The sequence below is a fragment of the Leptodactylus fuscus genome, chromosome 2, assembly GCF_031893055.1.
Source record: "Leptodactylus fuscus isolate aLepFus1 chromosome 2, aLepFus1.hap2, whole genome shotgun sequence".
Classification (NCBI taxonomy): Eukaryota; Metazoa; Chordata; class Amphibia; order Anura; family Leptodactylidae; genus Leptodactylus; species Leptodactylus fuscus.
The window spans coordinates 84,593,173-84,612,699 of NC_134266.1; the positions used below are offsets into that span (position 1 = coordinate 84,593,173).

Sequence of the window (19,527 nt, forward strand, 5' to 3'; positions counted from 1 at the left end):
AACAACAAAACTTTATGGGTTAAATATATATTAATGGGTATACCCTCCTTAACACTAAAATTCTAGTTAACACTTTTGTAAATATTTGCCAAATTTTTAACTTTACAAAGTTTTTTTTTTTTTTTTTTTTTTTTTTTTTTTTTTTAATATATATTAGAAATTTACTCAGGACTAAGTCCTCATGTTGCAGAAAACAGTGTTTTTCTTTCATTATAGTAGAGTGGCTGTAAAAGAGGTATAAAGTACTTCTACCTTCTACTCCACTCCTGGCTTTGGCTCAAATCACAGCAAAATCTGCAACAAAAGCTGCGTTTCTGCAACGTGGGGCCTCAGTGTAAGTCTCAGTTGTGATGGGCTGTTGTCTTCATTGGTTGCTGATGGAAGTGCTCTGAACTCCAGCCATCACAAAAATTAAAACATCCATGGTGGTATCCGTTGGTAACTGGTGAAGGCAAAAGACGATCACCACTAATATGGTTAGGTAAAACCTTTAACACTGCTAAATTTTATCTTTGACATTTAATAAAGCTTAACTTTTAAGGCCTGGTTCCCATCTGTGTTCAGGCCATTCTGTTTCCCTATCCACATGACATATATGGAGAGAAGTCTTGCAAGCACCACTTTTCTCTGTTCCTCGTGCATAGACCACACGGACCCCATTAGTCTATGGGGTCTGTTTCCTAAGTAACTTTTTATTTATTTTTTTAAACTATGCAGATAGGTTTCTATTCAGTGGTCTCCCCAAGCGGACTCTCCGAACGTAAATGTGAACCGGGCTTAAGATTTGCCCAGTGAGTTCTTTACCGGATTGGCTTTAGGCATTTCACAATGACCATAGCAAACAGAGCACAATTTATCTATTATCTCCCACAACCAATTGAACACTTGGTATAACTTTGGTTTGAGCCAGACAACTCCCAGCTATACATAATCTGATTAAGCCTCCTGCTCACTTATTCCTTGGATTCCATACATGAATCCACTGCAGAACCTGCAGTACAAGACGCTCCCGACTAGCCCCAGCGTCTGAAAGTGTAGAAGAAATAGAGGTGGGAAACTTCCTTAAATTCTTCTTAATTTTCTGACATGTGAACTGTCCCGAATAGTGGTCTCCATGATGGTTAGTATGTGTGCAACATAGCCTAGTTGTCTGCTATAAATTTTTTTTTTTTCTTGTTACGATGACATTTTGCCGACTGTCAGATCCACTTGGGTCAACCCCTATAAAATCATTCTACCAGCAGTGTCAAATTGGAGGGTTTTTACTTTATTTTTATTCCTCTTTATTAGTACTCTGCACATTCATATTAGTTCAAATGTCCATTTGCTGGTACAAACCCTTAGCACAGATTACTTACTGGCAGGCCCCTATTTATGTAGCTGTTACCTTATACATATGTTTATAGTGGCATATGCTGTGCATATAAATATATGTATATTTCTGTTACTCAACACCAGAATGTTTGAACCCCTTTGTTTGCTTGCTTTTGCCCCACTACCCTTTAATCTGTGTTGGACTAACAAAGTTTGATCACCCGATACTCTGAGAAATTTCGTGACTGAGGCCTCTGTACAACCCTTTCTTACAGCACCTGGTTAGACATTCAGGTATTCATTTCATTTGATATACCTGCCGATTAAAACTATAAATCTGATAAGCCTATATACAGAGGACCGCTTGGGGAGCTCCTAGTCCATCCAGTCACAAAAAAAAAAATGGGGTTTAAAAAAATAAGTTACAAGAGAATTAAACATGCCACTAAACATAGTTATAAAACATTACCACTGAGATGTGTACAGATCAGATTTTTGTATTAACGTGCATTAGTTTTTCATGGTAAAATTGCTTGATGGCTCCATCGACATTCAAGGGTGGACACTTGCCAAAAGTCCTAAACTCCATTTCAGCAGGAATGACCACCAGATGATCCTTGCTGGAAGGAAGACTCAAAGGATAATTGTTTTTACACTCAAAGTAGGCACTAGAGGAGTTTGGTGGCAATCTTCTCCCCTGTGGTCTTTGAAAACAGTGTGTACATGGAGTCAGAAGGGAACAGCCGTTGACCATCATGTATGGCTGACAGCTATCTAAGGTGTATGGGTACTTGAAGCTTTGAATCTTGAGACCTTTCAGAAGATGGTCTTCAGAGGCCTGTCTTGTAAACCATGACTTCTCTGTTCAGACATGAAGTAACTCACAAAGTCCCTCACTTAGTCTGTAGTAGATGACAGATGGGAGGAGTAAGTGAACCTTCTCACCATCCTCTTCACCTTCCCTTAAGTCATTCTAACCCATTATGTTCTATAGTCAGCTTACTTTTGTATGGAATTGCATTTCATTTGATAACCTACACAAAGGCCCTAATACAGGTTTATTATAGATGTTACAAAATAACCTTCCTAAAACTCCATCCAGGTCCTATTTGTTTTGTGGCCCGTGCTCACGGACTTCAATGACTGGGGCTGCTAAGGCACGGGCGGCACACAAATTATTAATGTGCTGTCAATGCTATTTGATCACGCCTGGCTAGACTCGGTCGTATGCATGTCACCGACGCACAACATCAAATTGTAAGGCCTAAAAACTGTTTAGCCAACAGCTATTCCTTCTAAACCCTGTCCATGTACAAGCATGCTCAGCATGTTATGAATTGGGCAATAGGAGTAAACAGCTGCCAGTCCCACCTGGTGACTTGTGTCTCCAAACAAAAAGAATGGGTGTTTGAAATGAGGTGTGCCCTATACTACTTCACTTGTTGGACAGTCATACACAACCTAGTCCACTGCCAATATTCTGTAGTGGTAAAATGTGCTAGTATGTCTGCCTATAGTGATTTGTAGAATAAAGCTCTGTGGACACTGCATTTCTGCTCTATTTCTGGTGTATAGAAACTTTCTATACACCAGAACCTAAAGATGCAGCTATGACCTGCTGAGCTTTTGGTGTGTTTTTGATCAGATTTGTGTTCTTCCCACAATGATTGTGTTGTGGTGAGTAAAATTATTCTATTCTTAGGTGATAACTTAAGACTATAAAATATAGTGTTAAGTATCAAGCAAGAAACCTTTAGAAGCGAGTACATCTGATAGTCTGGTTGCAATCCTGGTTTGCTTTGTATTCTGCAATGGTTACCTACACTACTGACAAAGATTAGCATTATATTTCTATGGCCTGCTTTATTTCACTTTCTAAGGCAGAACAGTGTACCATAAATATACCACAGGGAGGGAAGATAAGATTTGTAATAGAAGTTATTGGAATAGGATATTTGAGTGAAAGACTGCCTAAATCCTGACACAACTCCTCGGAAAGACAGTGAATATGATGCCTTATTCACGAACTGAGATCGACGGCTCTCCCTGTACCATTGTGTACAGTCTGCTGATCAGTGTGGGCTGTGGTGTTTTGGGGCAATCTAAATCAGGACTCTTACGGTAGGTTCACACCTGTGTTCGGGTCTCCGTACTCAGCTTTCCGTCTTCTGCCGGCAGAAAATGGAAACCTGTCGGGTCCGGCCATGAGCGGTGGTGAGCGTTTTATGCTCTCTGCCGCGAAACCGTTTTTTTAAAACCAGACACAGAGTACTGCATGTCTGATTTTTAAAAAATTGGTTTCGCGGCGGAGAGCATAAAACTCACCGCCGGACATCTTTCAAACCCATTCAAATGGGTATGAAAGAGTCCTGCAGGTTTCTGGCTCCTGCCTCTGTTTGGCGCTGGAAACGGAGACCTGCAGAACGGAGACCGGGCGCAGATGTGAACGAGCCCTTACTGAGTCTCTTAGGAGTCCTGTCTGGATTTTCTCATCTTTACTTAGTAATCCTTAAAGGGGTATTCCCTATACTTCAAGAGGTATTCCCATGAATATAATCATATCTATATTTGTAGAGAATTAAGTTAAACAAGTAATTAAAAATTCTGCAGAGTTTTAAAGATTCTCTAACTTTCTTAGTGGTGACAGTCTGTTATCTTGATCGGTTGCCAATCGTTACAACCACTAATGCAGAAACTTTCTATGGTCTGGGACTTGTTGGGAACCAGCTATGATTTTCTTATTGTACCTGGGATATCATGCATGGACACTACATGTATCAGAAGGTATCCTGGCCACAATAAGCACGACATGGCTGATTTTGACATTAGAAGGGTCCTGCATTCATGGTGGTATCCACTGGCAACCGATCAAGACAAGGCTGTGACCAGGAGATATTTAGAGAATCTTCAAAACTCTGCAAATATAAGTAATTAAAATATTTTGCAAAGATGTTTAACATATAATTACCTACAAACTTAAAAATGTTCATGGGAATACCCCTTCAAGTTATGTTCTATTGCGTGTTACACCCAGGGGAGCAGAAATCACATGACAGATTTACTTAAACTATTATGGGGCCCAAGTATTCTACAATCTCCAATGATTTTTTTTATTTTATTTTTTTAGAACTTTAGGTTATTTTCACTAAACTATGCAAGTCATAAGTACACCCTCATGCCTTTGCGTTAGAAATGAGTACTATAAGGCAATGGGCAGGCATAACCTCCACTTAGCTGAGCCCTCTGAAGTCATCCCTGTTGGTTTATTTTAAGATGTTTATGGAAAGGCACCTTTTCACATAGAGCATTCCCTATGGCTGTTCTCATAGTACTATTAAAGCCTATATCCTGCTATAAGTACAGTGTTTCACTCACCTCCTAATCTACGTTTCAGGGAAGCTGTACCCCACTAATGGTAACAACTCTTCATCCTCACGTAGCCACCATCACGCCGCAGTATGCGGTACCCTTTACCCTGAACTGCGCAGCAGGGCGGCCGGCCTTAGTTGAACAGACTGCTGCTGTACTGGTAATTTTGTTTCACTTGATTGTGTCCACTAACGGTCTCCTTTTTATATATGTATTTCTCTGTTTTCCTTTCCTCTTATCGTAGCCCGTTTCAGAAGAGCATGGAAGCATGAGCTCCATCTTGTGGCTGTTCTTGCAACATTCTAAGCGGCTCGTTCTTAATGTCTCATTTTTATTTCCATTTGATTTCCTTTTCTAAATGATTGCCACGGTGCTGTCCGCCTCTTTATGTCTCAGCCTGGCTTTTTTTTAAAAGCAGCAGTTCCAATGAGGGGCTAAATTGCAGTCTTGCTTCCTACAAAGTCTTTTTTTTTTTTTTTTTTTTTTCCTTTTTAATCTTTCCTACTACAAACCATTCTGTCTAAAGGTTTCTATTATATTTGACATTCCACAAAATTTTGACCTGACATCCATACTGATACACCATGTAACTCTGGCCATATAATCACCACAGTATAAAGGTATATGTCTGACTGGTGTATATCAGAATCCTTAATGGCTGGAGTGAATTAAAGCTATAGTAGTCTGTGGCATATCTTTTTCTATCGTGAAGAATCCAGACTCCTTGGTCACCTAGAACCTTGCTATCCATGCGATAATATACCTGCTGATGGGTTATTCTCCCTCATGTGAAGCTACACAGTGACTTTATAATATTTCAAAGTTGGATTCACATGAAGTATGGGGGGAAACTTGCCTTGAGGTGACCAGTAGAATACTTGGTAGACTGCATAACTAAACAAAGGATTGAGTTTGTATTACATGTCAAGCACAATTGATTTGAGGAGAGTAGATTTGTTAAAGGAGTTCTCCACCTTTGATCTCCTGACACTGGGAGCGAAGGGATTCTGCTGCACCCTTTGGGAGGGGGGGCGCTATTGAGGCAGCTGGGTGATGCCCAGCAAGTCTTGTGCATGTGTCCTATTTAGTAGAGTTTGGCTTATATGCACCTTACCTGCTGGGTGTCAGATGGTTGCTTTGGCAGTAGACCCTTGGCATGCAGGGGCTGTTCTCCATTCCCAGTGTCAGATCAGGTGGTAGAGAGGGGCTGGACAATCCCTCAGACCTGTAGGACCTCTCTTGAAGCCCACAACCTTTTCATTATAACTGGAATGGCAGGTGCTGGGTCAAGTCCTTCGTACAATTACTGAGTACCTCCAAACTGGGCTGTGATGGAAGTCGCTTCTTTGCATGCACAAGTGAGATTTAGTTGCTTTTTATTTACTTGCTTGTTTGGTATTAACCTTGCAAATGCCTGGAGAACAGTTTGCTGCTGACACCTACAACATTGAAGGCCTGTCATCTATATGGAGATCTAATCTATGGCTTCAGCAGTACTTTAACCAACAACCCCAAACTCTGTACAGCCATTAACCCAATCAATGAAAGAGCTTGTTCTGTACCCTCAATGATATTGCTTTTCCACAGATGCTGAAATTCTTGATTGAACTTAAAGGTGAGCTCAACTTAGGTTCGGAGAGAGCAAATTTTTGGGATTTCTCTTAAGTCATGTTTCCCATGAGCGTCTCATGGTTATGAAACACCACCGTCAAAATTGACCTAAGACCTTTCTAACTACATGCTATTGTGTGTGTGTGCTGGTGACGTCCATTATGACATGCATAAGGATGCTTGTGAACTGATTAAACATTAAGGCAGAATGGATTACTTCTGAGTCACAATTTCTTAAAGCATGAACTGGTCAAGTACTGCTTGACTAATCTATAGCATCCTTCAACATTTTTACATTTTAATTTTTTATTTTTATAGCCAAATCTGCTGCCAGATTTCAGCATGCAAAATGGATTAGATTTCTCATTCTATTGGTTCTTAAAACACCACATTTTTCTTTGAGAGCATAACAGATTAAGACTCAGTCTTCAGGCTGTTAAAATGCCTGTCACTTGATTTCTACTGTTCTTAGAGAACAGGACATGGAGGGAAAGAAGCGGAGTTCGGTGAGCTCTAGGTTTGACTTGGAGAACTTCCGATTCAAAATAAAGACAGGACTCCTAGGAGAGACAGTAAGAGTCCTGCTTGTGCTGCCCACACAATGGGTGACTGCTTTCCTTGTACTAATGTTTATACAGAGAATGTCAGTAAGTTTGTGTGGAGTTATCAGGGCTCTTAAACTGTCTAGTCTAGGAGTCCGGTCAAGATTTGTTCTGCTTTTTACTCAGAAGCTCGTCTCAAAATCTTAACCTATATATCGCTCTGCTGCTTTCTATCATATTTTGTCCTTGAATAGGGTAGCACACACCATATCACAGGGTTCACTTTAAATTCTCTTTATAAAATATATATATATAATTTTTTTTTTTTTTTTTTTTTTTTTTTTTTTTTGTAACATGCATTCTAGCATGCACCAAATCAAACAAAAACTTAGTTTAGAAGATTGAAATTTTTAATCCAAAATTCTTGGTTTCCATTCTGTGAACAAGTGAAGACCCGCTGTCTTGCAGAGTGGGGTAGACTAGATATGCAGGACCTCATTTGCATCAATTTATCACTGTCAATTCTGTATTCGTCAATATGCATTCCAAAGATTTTCTTTCAATCCAGTAATCTAACTGTAGCTCACCTTTAGTTTACCTGCCAGCTTGCCAATGGATTCGGTTGCCCCTTTGTGTTTTTGTTTTGTTTTTTTTACCGCTTTGCATAAGTTTGCATTACTCCATTGCAGAGCTTTGCATATTATGTCCTTCCTTTGTCAAAGCAGTTCGTCGCTTGGAACGGCAGATCTCTGCATCACATTTGGGATGATAGTACTTGCTCTATATTAAACTATATGCTTTGTCTTGTGCAGGTGTTGGCTTATTGGAAAGAAGCATGGTGTGGTTTAACCTTTTTATTAAACTTGATTTTCTCCCTTTGGGACTTTTAGTTTTTTCGGTTTTAAATATCTTGTCAGGACAACCATTATAAGACAGGGATATGTCACTTGCAGAAGTGCTTTCTGAATCCTGCAATTGTTGTATGGGATGTGCTGCATGACATGGTATTGTGCCAACCAAAATTGTATATGTGTAAACTTTTCAAAGGGCTTTCTGGGGACTCTTGTTGGCTATTTCTTGGGTTCTTTGGGCTATTATGACACTAGGTCACATGATTAGAACCAGCACCTGGAATTCACTCCCCCCTCTGTTCAGTGGTTATAGGTGTATATGGGGGCTGAAAGTTTTCATTATTCCCATGCATGTAATACCCCTGAACGTTGAGGGGACGAAGGACGAGGGTGCCAGGTGCTGGTTCCCTTGACCTGGTATCAAAATTGGGCTTGAGGCCAGGAATTCAGCACATAAAGAGCCCAGGCAGTAAATAACAGCAGTGTTTTTTCTCTACAGTGGTGTTGGCTACACAAATCTTAATCTTTCAGTTTTTACTCTGGCCACCAAGCCTAAAATTAGGCTCGCTTTTTTTGTTCTGTAGCAGTCATGTCACTATTCTCAGACAGGGTTTCACTGGAAGATAGCAACTTTTAGATAACTTTGTGCAGTGTCCTGTAGGCCATATGACTCAATCACCTTGTGCCCACCCCTTTTAGCAAAAGTTCTGTATGGAATATAGCTGGGGATACTGCCGCTTCCTAGCCATCTGTTGTGCTGGAATCTGCTATATCACTTTATGCCAGTGGATAGAGATGTGCTGCAGCTCTCAGCACTGACACTTGGCATGGACTACCACTGTGGGGGACACATCTTACACCTAGTGACAAGGCTATCCTTTCATTGGCCGTAGCTCGTAAAATGTCATAAAGACTGTCATTAACACACAAAATATTCACAAGAATTAAAGGACTTATTCTGTCATGGACTTATGTGCCTCTGAATAACTAGCCGTCCCCAGTTTGGCTCTCAAGCTCTTGCAGAACTAGAATTCCCAGCATGCTACTCATGACTCTCTAGCTTTTGCAAGTGTATGCAGTGAGATTTACCATGTTAATGTAGTACAACTAATAGGCAAAGCATTTTAGTTCAGTCTTGAGTAATTTCCACATCTTATCTCTCTGATAAATTAAGACTTAGTGATATCTTGTTAGAGAAGATTGGCTTCTTGGTAGCACGTTGTATCCTTGACACTGAGTTCATAGCAACGCCACATAATTGCTTAATTGTAGTTCTCCATAAATAGTTGTTCGTGTGTTTTTCCAGGCACTCCTTAGTCGTCAGTTATGTTGCATTAGCAAGTTTGATAACCTTCCTTGGTAACGTTATTGTAGGGCACAAGTGTCTTGTGGCAAGAGCTTTGTACAGTAGTTCAGGGCTTCAGTTTGGTGGTCACTCGGGCAGACTTAGTAATACGGTCTCCTATTAGTCAGCTCAGTATAAATCCTAAAAATGCACCAAAATTGTTTTACATAGAATGGAAGGCCCATGGTGTTGCCACTTGGGCCATATCCAATGGGTCTTGTAGTCTCCAATTTATGGATTGGCTCACAATCACTGAAGCAGTTCACTGACTGTAAGGCCTTGGTTAAGCTTATTTAATAGGTGAATTTCTACATTCTACAAAGTCATGGTCCGGTTTTAGTAAATGGGTGTTGAATGTAACGTTTTAGAACTAGTAGGTTGGCCACACACCTTGCTCTGCCACATGCCCTTTTCATCAACTGCTTTGCTCAGTTCTTTCTCCAACCTTTCCTCTGCAAGATGACTGTCCTATGTCTTTATAAAAAGTTGGTATGCAACAATGTCAAAGTGAACTAAGAAATCTTCTCTCTCCAACCTTTGTGTTTTCCAGCAGGCTTGGCCTGGTGGAACACAGCAGATCTTGCTGCCATCCACATGGCAACAGCTTCCTGGAGTCGCCCTTCACAACTCTGTTCAGCCAGCGACAGTGATTCCTGAGACTATTGGAAGTAACCAGCAGCTCACAGAATGGAGGTATGTTTCCTGAAAGCAGTTTAGGGTGATTGCCATCTTCTCCTTGTGAGTACATCATACTCATGAATTATGGGTCTATTGTATTGTGCTTCCAGTAGCTAAACTCCATAGCACTTGTATGGTACTTTTTTGTGACTGCCAGTAGTATATGGGGCAGCTTACTGAGCGGAGAAGCCCACTTTGAGATTAAGAGCTGGTAAGCTTTAGGTGTTCTAAAGCTTAATGATCGATCAATGTATGGTATTTAATAGTCTACCAAATTTGTTTATAGGAGGCGGAAATAAATCCTTCAGTTGTTAGTGGTCTACTTTTACTCAAGTTTTAGTTATGTTCATTCACATCTGTGCTTGGAGCTTCTCCCAAAACCATGGGCTTTTTTTTTTTTTTTTCCTTTTGTTGGTCAAACTTGTATCATACTGGAACTTGCTATGGATATGTAAGATTTTCCCATTGTGTTCAGTACGATGATGGATTAGAACTAAACTTTAGCAGCTTGTCCACACTTGTTTGAATATTGCTTAGTCTTTAAATAGTCTTACGCTGGGTTCACACCAGCATTCGGCACTCCGTATTTGGTTTCCGACTTCTGCCAGCAGAAGACAGAAACCGGTCATGCTGAGTCTGGCCTTGAGCGTTTTGAGCTCTCCGCATGTGGTTTTTTTTTTTTTTTTTTTTTTTTTTTTTTTTTTTTTAATACCGACCGAGTACTGCATGATCCGACTGTCTGGTTAAACTGTTTTGCTGCGAGATCATAAAACACTCACTGGCGCTCACGGCCAGTCACTTTTCAAACCCATTCAAATGAATGAGATTGAAAGATGCAGGTTTCTGTCTCCTGTCCCTGTTTTGCGCAGGAAACTGAAACTTGCAGAACGGAGTATTGCAGATGTGAACGAGCCCTTAGGCCTATCCTCTGCAGTGCAAAGTTTACCCTGTGTACAACTGTTCAAGGCATAGGTAATTCATATGTACTACAAATATAAGTGTTAGAAAACCAAGAGCTTGATGTAAATAGAGTGCTTGTCTTTTCTATATTAGAAATGCACATTCCCATGGAAACCAGTATAGTGCACTGATGCAGCAGCCGTCATTGCTTGCCAACCACGTGACCTTAGCTGCAACTCAGCCTCTAAACGTTGGGGTTGCTCATGTCGTTCGTCCGCAGCAAAGTGGAAATGCATCAGCAAAGAAAAACAAGCTGACGCAAGGACAGAATTCCAAGTAAGGGTTGCTTTACTAAAAAAAAAAATTGTCATGTGTATTTCACACTTCATATACCAGGTCATAAAACACCAGCTGACTAAACCAGCTACCATACGTTGTAATATGTTGAAACCGCAGCATGGTAAAATCCAAATTGTCCTACCTATGGAATAGACTTAACAATGTCAGCAGGGAGGGAAGCGGTTTTGACATGTATCTGTCTGTTCTTTAATGTCTTGTAGGTTGCGCTCACTTAAAAACATTTTATTTTTTTACCTTTTGAAAAGGGCATGTGCATCTAAATGGCTTCCTGTGCATTCCTTGCTCTGTATAGGTTTTAATAAACTCTCGCCATAGACTGTGGGGAACCAAACATGCTCAAAGCTATTCCATTCAAAGTATATGGGACTTCCAAAGCTACTTGCATCTCTCAGCTCAATTACATTGGAGCGAAAACAGCATTCCCCTTCTCATGTTCCTAGAAGTTGGAGCCCCACATGTCAGACATGTATTACCTATCATGATGGCTTCATAAGCCATTAATGAACATGGAATTTCACTGGAACACTGAGTGACCAAAGGGCCCAGCTTATCCATCAACCATTGTTTTCAAGCCCTATAAACAGTTCGTGCCAGCCCAAAGATTATTTCTACTTTTTAAGAATTTCATGCGGCTATTTTGTGAAAAACTTCTGCAGTCTGTGGCCTAGTCTGGGCTTCCACTGATGCAATTTTGTCACTCAACCTGAATGACTTCAGTTTCAGCCAAAAAATATCCAGCATGGCAGATATCTGCTATTGGTCAGCATCTGTGACGCTCGTTGTCAAAAAAAATATGCACCCGTAGTCGACAAACTGTGTAAACTGTCCTTTTCAGGTACTCAAATCCACCAATGGCAACGGCTGCAGTTTATGTTCCCCTGTTCTGCATTGTAGAAGATGCAAGAGTCCCTGATAATCCTTTAACTGTGGGGACTGGCAGCCATGTTAATGAGCAGAAATAGGTATCGCAAGCACTTCCCTAACACGAGTGACTGTGTTGGGGTTTTGTATGAAAACTGGGGTTCACTTTGTGGTGTCACTTGGTCTCTGGTGTTACTTAAAACGATCACAAAATACATAATGGTATTATATTGGTAGTGGAAACTTGCATTTAAGAATTCATTCTGCACCATTGATGTTTTACTATTCTTGACTGTTATTTTACAGGACTCTGTCTGCTTTGGATGTCATCCCATCCCAAGTGTATTCAATAGTTGGAAGCAGCCCTCTTCATGCCTCCACATCATACAATCCTCTTCTCCCAATCCAAGAGCAGCGACAGCCCATAGTGATCCCTGATACACCCAGCCCTCCTGTGAGTGTTATTACTATCCGTAGTGATACTGATGAGGAGGAGGACAGCAAGTACAAGCCAGTCAGGTGAGCATGGCAGGATTTGTTCTAGTAAAGGACTAGTTCATGTTGTCACCCTGTTTAAACATGTTAAAGAAATTAATGTAATAAAATAGAAATGAATTGATTTTTATTTTTTGTTTAGCTCTGGCATGAAGATGCGGTCCAATGTGATCAGCTATGTGACCGTCAACGATTCTCCGGATTCAGATTCCTCTGTCAGTAGCCCATATTTGGCAGATCAGCTTTCTACTCTCAATGGCGTGAATGGTGTTTTCGAAGTTCCAGGTGGCAGAGGACCCCATACCCAGAGTTCTAGCTCTCGTACAATTATTGTCCCCCCATTAAAGACGCAGCCTCATGACTATAGTCTGGACAACCATTTGTCAGGTTTTTTATTTTTTTTAATTATAAATATCTAAACTGTTAACTTGGGTAAGCCAAATCACTTCCGTAGGCTTTATTCTGAAATATTGTTCTGGTCTTTTTTCAGGTATTCTAGGCAACTCTGGCAAGTTGAAAAGTTCAGCATCTTCAAGTGGACAATCATCTAGTAGTTGCATCTCCCAAACAAGCTATCGTTCCCACCGTCTCATAAATGGAGTGCAGCCCCTCAATCTCAGCCAGGTAAGTCGCTCCTTCTTTTGATTCATATGTAATTCCTACAAAGCACAAGTGTTTGAAAAGTAGGTTTGTTTATGCTAAATTGAGGAAAAAAATAGGGAGCTCTTAAATGAATGTTCTACCTCTTGCCCACATATAAAGAGGACCACCTAGCTCTTTTCATCCCTTACTGGATCCATGGTTTGGCATAGTGGGATTTTTTTTTTTTTCTCTAGCTCTTAGTGCCTAAACAAGAAGTTGTTGGTGTCTGATAGTCTCCATTGGCGGTCTGTCAGGTGGGCGGTGTCGGGTAATGCATGGCCATCATCAGCACCCAGCAAACCTGGACAGATGTAGGGACAAACTAAAAGGGCCCATCGTTAAGCTGAGAACTGAAAACAGTTTAATTAACAAAGTGCCTAATAGCTTTTACCTTGCTACTGTTCACCCCGCCCCGTTTCCTTTTTCTGGCTGCTGTCTGGTGTTCATGTAATACACAGTAAATATAAAACTGGGAAGCCACTAAAGTCTCCAGGTCTCCTCTGTATTATACAGCAGACACCTGAAAGCAGTGCCCCACTGATCCATGGGCATTATTCAATCTGATGTCATGATCGTAGCTGACGCAGTGCCATTTGGGTGTGGCTTCCCTGGGAGTTAAAAACAAAAATAAGATGGCTACAGCGAGAGACAGCTAAATATATTGAAATTGCTGTAGACTAGGATGTCACGCCTAGTTTAGCTTCTATGGTAGTTTGGCTTGTTGTCACAATACAACTTTTACAGTAGAATGTGGTGGCAAACCAAAATGTTAGCATGCCCAATGTTCTTGTTGGCTTCAAGTTCATTGTGGCCCTCTACTCGTTTTATCACTATGTATGTTTTCCTTTACTTGCTCAGATTTTAAGGGATCCTTTATACGCAGGTGATGGTCATGAGGTGCTCCAAAATGTAACCATTTTTATTTTTCTTCAGAACCAGCAGTCGGCCTCCATGGGATCCCAAGAACGAAGCATAAATCCTGCTCCTCGCAGACAGCAAGCCTATGTTGCTCCACTCCCATCAATATCTCAGGCACCCTTCACTTTCCAGCACAGTAGTCCATTGCATTCTACTGTGCACCCTCACCTTGCTGCAGCTGCATCAGCCACCAGCCACCTAACAAGCCAGCCACATATGTACACGTATGCTCCCACCACTGCTGCATCCCTGGGGTCCACCACATCGATTGCTCATCTGTTCTCCCCTCAGGGCTCCTCAAGGCACACAACATATGCCACCCATCCCAGTACTCTGGTTCATCAGGTCCCGGTCAGTGTGGGACCTAGCTTGCTGACCTCTGCCAATGTGGCTCCTGCACAGTATCCACACCAATTTGCAACCCAATCCTATATCAATGCCTCTAGGGGTTCTGCAATTTACACTGGATATCCTTTAAGTCCGACAAACATCAACCAGTACTCCTACCTATAATCCAGAATCTGGAAGCTTTTCTGACTTGACTGTTATACAGCAAGATTTGCTAGAAGCACGCATGGAGGAAAAGAGGCTCTCTTCCTTAATGACTGCATTGTTGTAGTCACATTAAAGCTTGTTCAGTGTTATTTCATTCTGTGGTTTTGTGTATCACATGTTTTGTAGCATCCTCTTGCATCATTCCGGAGTGTAGAAACTGCATTGCTAGTGTGTCAGGTCTCTCTTGCTGAAGACGGATAGCTGTGGACTGCAATAACATTATCCACTGTTTGCTGCATTTTATTATTTTAGTAGCTTAGATCAAATGTTCTAGCTTTTTAAATCTTTGTTTTTAAAATTTGGTGACATATAAGCTCAATATTTTTAATTGTGATAAATGAAGTATTCATAATGCTTTTTATTATGCTTTCAATCTGTAGTTCTTAGAATGAAATGTTGATGTTTTATGGGTATTATAATTTTAGACTGTGCTTTCAACTGATTTCTTTGCTTCCCACAAAGTATTTTTCATGGTAATAGCTGCTTCTTGGACTCGATGCACAGCAGAATCCATAGTTTTCTTTTCAGTGGATATACAGAAGACACTGGTGTATATTATGCAACTATTTTTGGGGGATTTTTGTCTTAAAAAAGCAAAAAAAAATAAATCATGTGAATATGTAGCTGTATTCCTGAACGTGGCTATGTTATTGGTCCTTTAGGGAAGTTGATGTATGAATTATTTTTTATTTCTGTAGTGTACAAAGGAATCTAGCATGAAACAGTGAACTGTCTGGACAACATGTATAACATATAGCAACGTAAGGTTAGCACCATTCAGAATTAATGTTTTCATAAGGTAAGCTCTTACTAGGGCAGTGATAGGTCGGCTTTTGCCAGCAGCCCCCTCAGAGTGACCTTAACATTTCCATGTTCCACAAACCTAATTCTTTGCTGCTATTTGTCAGGGCAGTATTTCAGCTCTGCCGTAAGCAGGGTGTAGGCAACAGTCAGGTTTTAGTTTTGTTTTCTTTTTTAGCCTAATGTAGGAAATTGGAATAACTTTTTTTTTTTTTTTTTTTATGCTGAAATATTAACCTTTAGTGCTTCTCCCATCATATGTCACGCTATGGAAACTCTTGAAGGAGAAGCTTGTCTCAAGTACAGGATGTTTCAAGGAATTTTGGAACAATCTTGAAACTCTTATTAGGCTGATTTATTGTCCCTTCTGCTATACTGGAGTTTAAAGACTGCAGATGGCTTTAACCTTGCTACTTTGCAATTTTTTTGTTTTTTTCCTTATAGAACAGTGCAAGCTGTCTCTATGGGGGAAAAGTCATGTTGTGGATACAAAGCATTTGGAGCCTTGTGTTCATGGTTGCAGACTACAAACAATCCATGTAGTCTGAGCCTATTTTTTTGGCTTCCTCTTCTCAGGAGACAATGTGCCTGTAACTAGAGCTGATCAACAGTATGGGCAGCCGATTGGCGCTCATTTACTAGACCAGTCATATGTCTATTTGCATTGCGGTCAGCAGTATGTCCCTGTTTTACATACTAAAAACTGATTCCTTCTAACACAACTGCAAACCTTTACATTCCTAAAGGTTTGATTTTTACTGTCATGTTAATTCTCAGAGCTTCATAAGAGCTGTCGACCCAAAACGGCAGGGTTTTTTTTTCTTCATCACTACGATTTGCCGCGAAGCTAAATTCCTTTTTAGATGCATTGGAGCAATAAAACTTTGGTTGCAAAAGTGTATATAGAGCATGCCACTTTATAATATTGCTCCAAAGAAATTAGATTGTAAGATGAGATTTTGACTTTTCCCCAATATGTAGGAAATATTAAGGTTCTAGACCTACATTTAGCAGTAACTTGGTTCTTTAGTGGAGTTTGGAAATATAAAGTGGTCCAAGTCATGGAAATACTGTCCTTTGAGTGGGGCTGCAGATATAAGACTGCATGCTTATGATCTTTTCTGGTATGTGCCATGAAAATTGGTCTTTGTAGTCACTCCTGCTCGCTCTAGCATGCTGTATGTCATGCATTTTTATTTTGTTTTCTTCCACTTACTAAAAGCTGGAAGGCAAAAAAAGACCTTTTTCTTTTGACTTTTCTTACAAGATTTCAGACTATTTTAAAAGTTTTGTATTTGTGGCGTTTTCATATTTTACATAACATGAGACGTATCTTCTGTCAACGAAAGGAAGCAGAAAATACAAAGCTTTTCCAGCGATGGCGCTATAGTTGCCAGCGCAGCCGACGTTTTCAATTGGTGTCTTTGTATTCCAAACTGTTAGTGATGATACTTGAATCTATCTGTACTTTGTGTCTGTCTGTTTTTGCGGAGGGGTGGGTAGTGGGTGGGGTTCTTTTTATATCTATACATATATATATCTATATATACACATAGTTTTGAAGTTTTATTTTCCTCCTAATTCTTTTGTTTGTAAACCAAAATAAATTGTGGGAATGTATGTGAAGCAGTTAGAAATGATCACTGTAGCACTGATTTATATATATATCAAAAATATATATAAAATGTTCGCTATGTGCTCACATAGTAGTGAGTATCTTAAAGTAAATCTGAGTTTTTTGCACAGGTATGTATGGTGAATTCTTGTTTCATGTATGTCCACTTAATGTAGTGCCTTAAATGCCAATGTAGTGATTAGTTTACAGTATGCTTGCCTTATTATAGGGCTGGCAAGCCCCATCTGAATAGAAGCAATTCTTTAAACCTAGGCGCAGGAGTCAAGTAAGGCTAGGGAACCGTAGTGCTGGGTTAATATTCTGGAGCTGCCATTTTGATTTTAAGCCCCCTCTGGTAGGAAATGTACCGATGCATTAGAAATGTCTAGCAGTTGTTGCTGCTTATGGCACGCCAACTGTTAAGTGTTGTAGATGAGCATTTCACATCTTTTTAGGTTTTAATAGTGAATCATTTAATTCACATGTGCAATGATTCCCCCCCCCCCCCCCCCAGACAGTAACTTCTCCTCATTTTTATATTCCACCCCCTTTCCAATTATTTAACCAGACCTTGTGCTTGTCGGTCAATAATTAAAAATTCCTTGTTAGTCTCTAAAATATTTATAATTTTTTTTTTCTCTCCTTCTATACACACAGGCTAGTTATAGGATGTTATACCAAAGAAAGCTTAGTGTAGTAAATGTATTGTGCTGACTGGTGCAATGGGCCTGTGCTAGAGTACCAGTACTTCATATCATCGTTTAGAGCATGAGTTTGTTTTAGCAGATCCAACTTTTAGGGCTTCTGTCTTTGTTGCCCATAGAAGCCAAAGGGGAGCTTTCATTTCTCCAAAGCAGTTTAAGGAATGAATGCCGAGCTCTGGTTGTTACAGGAAACGAAGACAGTCTTGCTATTAGTTTCGATAAAGACCCTAAACGTTTAAAGCTCATAGGTATTGGACAAACCAGAAGACACAGCATCTAGATAAATGTGTGTAGATCTTGCCTTTTACACTGTGCATTCCCCCTTGGCACAATAACACCTAGGACATTGGTGTCCTGCTAGACTATCTTCTCCCTAAGGAGTATATAGGTTACCAGCACCTGCAGCTTACTGCAGCTCTAAAATTCAGGGATAAGGTAATGAAATGTTAGCAAGTTAATACACTGCCAAAAAGGTTATCTACCACCTTTTAGTCCATGCTCTCGATAATGATTTTTGCGACAGTTGTATTTGTGTGAGCGCGGGTGGCTCTTTCTATAGGTGTACATAGAAATAATGTGTAAGGAAGAGGTGAAACACAGCAGGAGTTCTGTGAAAATCTTCCAAGTGTAGTGTAAGGTGGAATGGACTCTTCGAGCTTGGCTATCATGCCGTACATTATTTATGGCTCCATATTTGGAATCCCATATTGATCTTATAGCCACATAGGATAGCTTTAGTTTTTAACTATGAATTGGACAATTTTATTTTTAACTTTGTTTGTATTCTGTGTATATAAGGTTTCCAGCATCCATTTTAGTTTCGTTATAACCCTATCGAATCAGGTTGTCTTACATATTGTGGATACAAAGTATGTTGTCATGACACTTATATTCCGCACCCATATTATAAGATTTATTAAATATTTGCGGTAGTATCTTTTAGAATGAACACTGAAGCTATTTTAGCAACTGCTAATGTCTTAGGCTAGCACAGAAACTGATCGATTACACCTGTCTGGATGATCAAAAGGGGTTTGTAACTATATTAATCATATCAGTAACATAACAAATAAAACATTCCTTATTCCTGTTGCATTGCATACATCTAACATAACTTACTGCTATGAATGACATATTTTCTCCCTTTCTGCCTCCTGGTTTTAGCTTTATGTTGATCACTACATGTAGCAGTGCATTATACCTTTGTTAGTGTTTTTGCTTTTAATCATTGATTGCAATAATTGCAATGTATTTTCTTTTTCCTTTTTTGAGTTTTGATATGCTAGTTGATGTGTTGGAACCTAACAATTCATATTTTATGATTGTGCTATTCTTTTCCTTTTATATAATATATATTTTTCCAAGGGGCAATAAGCTTGGCTCCTTGGAATTTATTGATCTGTTTGTGTTACCGGTGTTCTGAGGGTTATGTAAAATCAGTTGTAAGAAAACAAGAAAAAAATAAATATTTAAAATTTATTACTAACTATATGGGAGAAGGGTCCATTGTGAAAACATAGTTTATCATTGGATTCAATGTTTGTCTTTGGTTTTACAAAGTAGCTTGTATTTTATGTATTTTCTACGTCATACGGCAAAATGTTTAGCAATTGAAATGCATCAATAAAGAGGGGTAATTTTTCTTTACTGCTGTTTACTGTCTTTAGTGCCACTTATATAATGCATTACACCATATTAAAGGGAGTCTATCATTCACAAAACTGAATTTTCCCTAACCCCACATTGGAATAGCCTTTAAAGGTTTTTCTAGTCCTACCTTTATCTCTTATGCAGGCATCTGTCTTGAGCACAGGGCCCCTGTTCTGAGCCCAGCAGCATCATGCCCTTCTGTCTGTCCAAACTCGAAGTGGCAGAGCCAACGGCACATGCGTGGGATTACAATATTACCAAATCTTCTGGGGGGTTTAAGCATTGTACACAAAAAAAAAAACTAATGTATAAGACA

General features: G+C 39.9%; 1 protein-coding gene across 4 annotated transcripts in view; it reads left to right on the forward strand.

The window, feature by feature from the left end:
• HIPK1 (homeodomain interacting protein kinase 1) overlaps positions 1 to 16,732 on the forward strand; it is a 50,181-nt gene extending 33,449 nt beyond the window's left edge. The window contains exons 10-16 of one of the 4 annotated variants that reach the window (XM_075264076.1): positions 4,709 to 4,843; positions 9,583 to 9,725; positions 10,764 to 10,946; positions 12,138 to 12,350; positions 12,469 to 12,713; positions 12,817 to 12,950; positions 13,902 to 16,732. In XM_075264076.1, the coding sequence (XP_075120177.1) occupies positions 4,709 to 4,843; positions 9,583 to 9,725; positions 10,764 to 10,946; positions 12,138 to 12,350; positions 12,469 to 12,713; positions 12,817 to 12,950; positions 13,902 to 14,399 (1,551 nt within the window). In that variant the 3' untranslated portion in view covers positions 14,400 to 16,732. The remainder of the gene's footprint in view (positions 1 to 4,708; positions 4,844 to 9,582; positions 9,726 to 10,763; positions 10,947 to 12,137; positions 12,351 to 12,468; positions 12,714 to 12,816; positions 12,951 to 13,901) is intronic. The other 3 variants (XM_075264077.1, XM_075264078.1, XM_075264079.1) reach the window with 3 other exon arrangements.
• Positions 16,733 to 19,527: the final 2,795 nt, after the last annotated feature.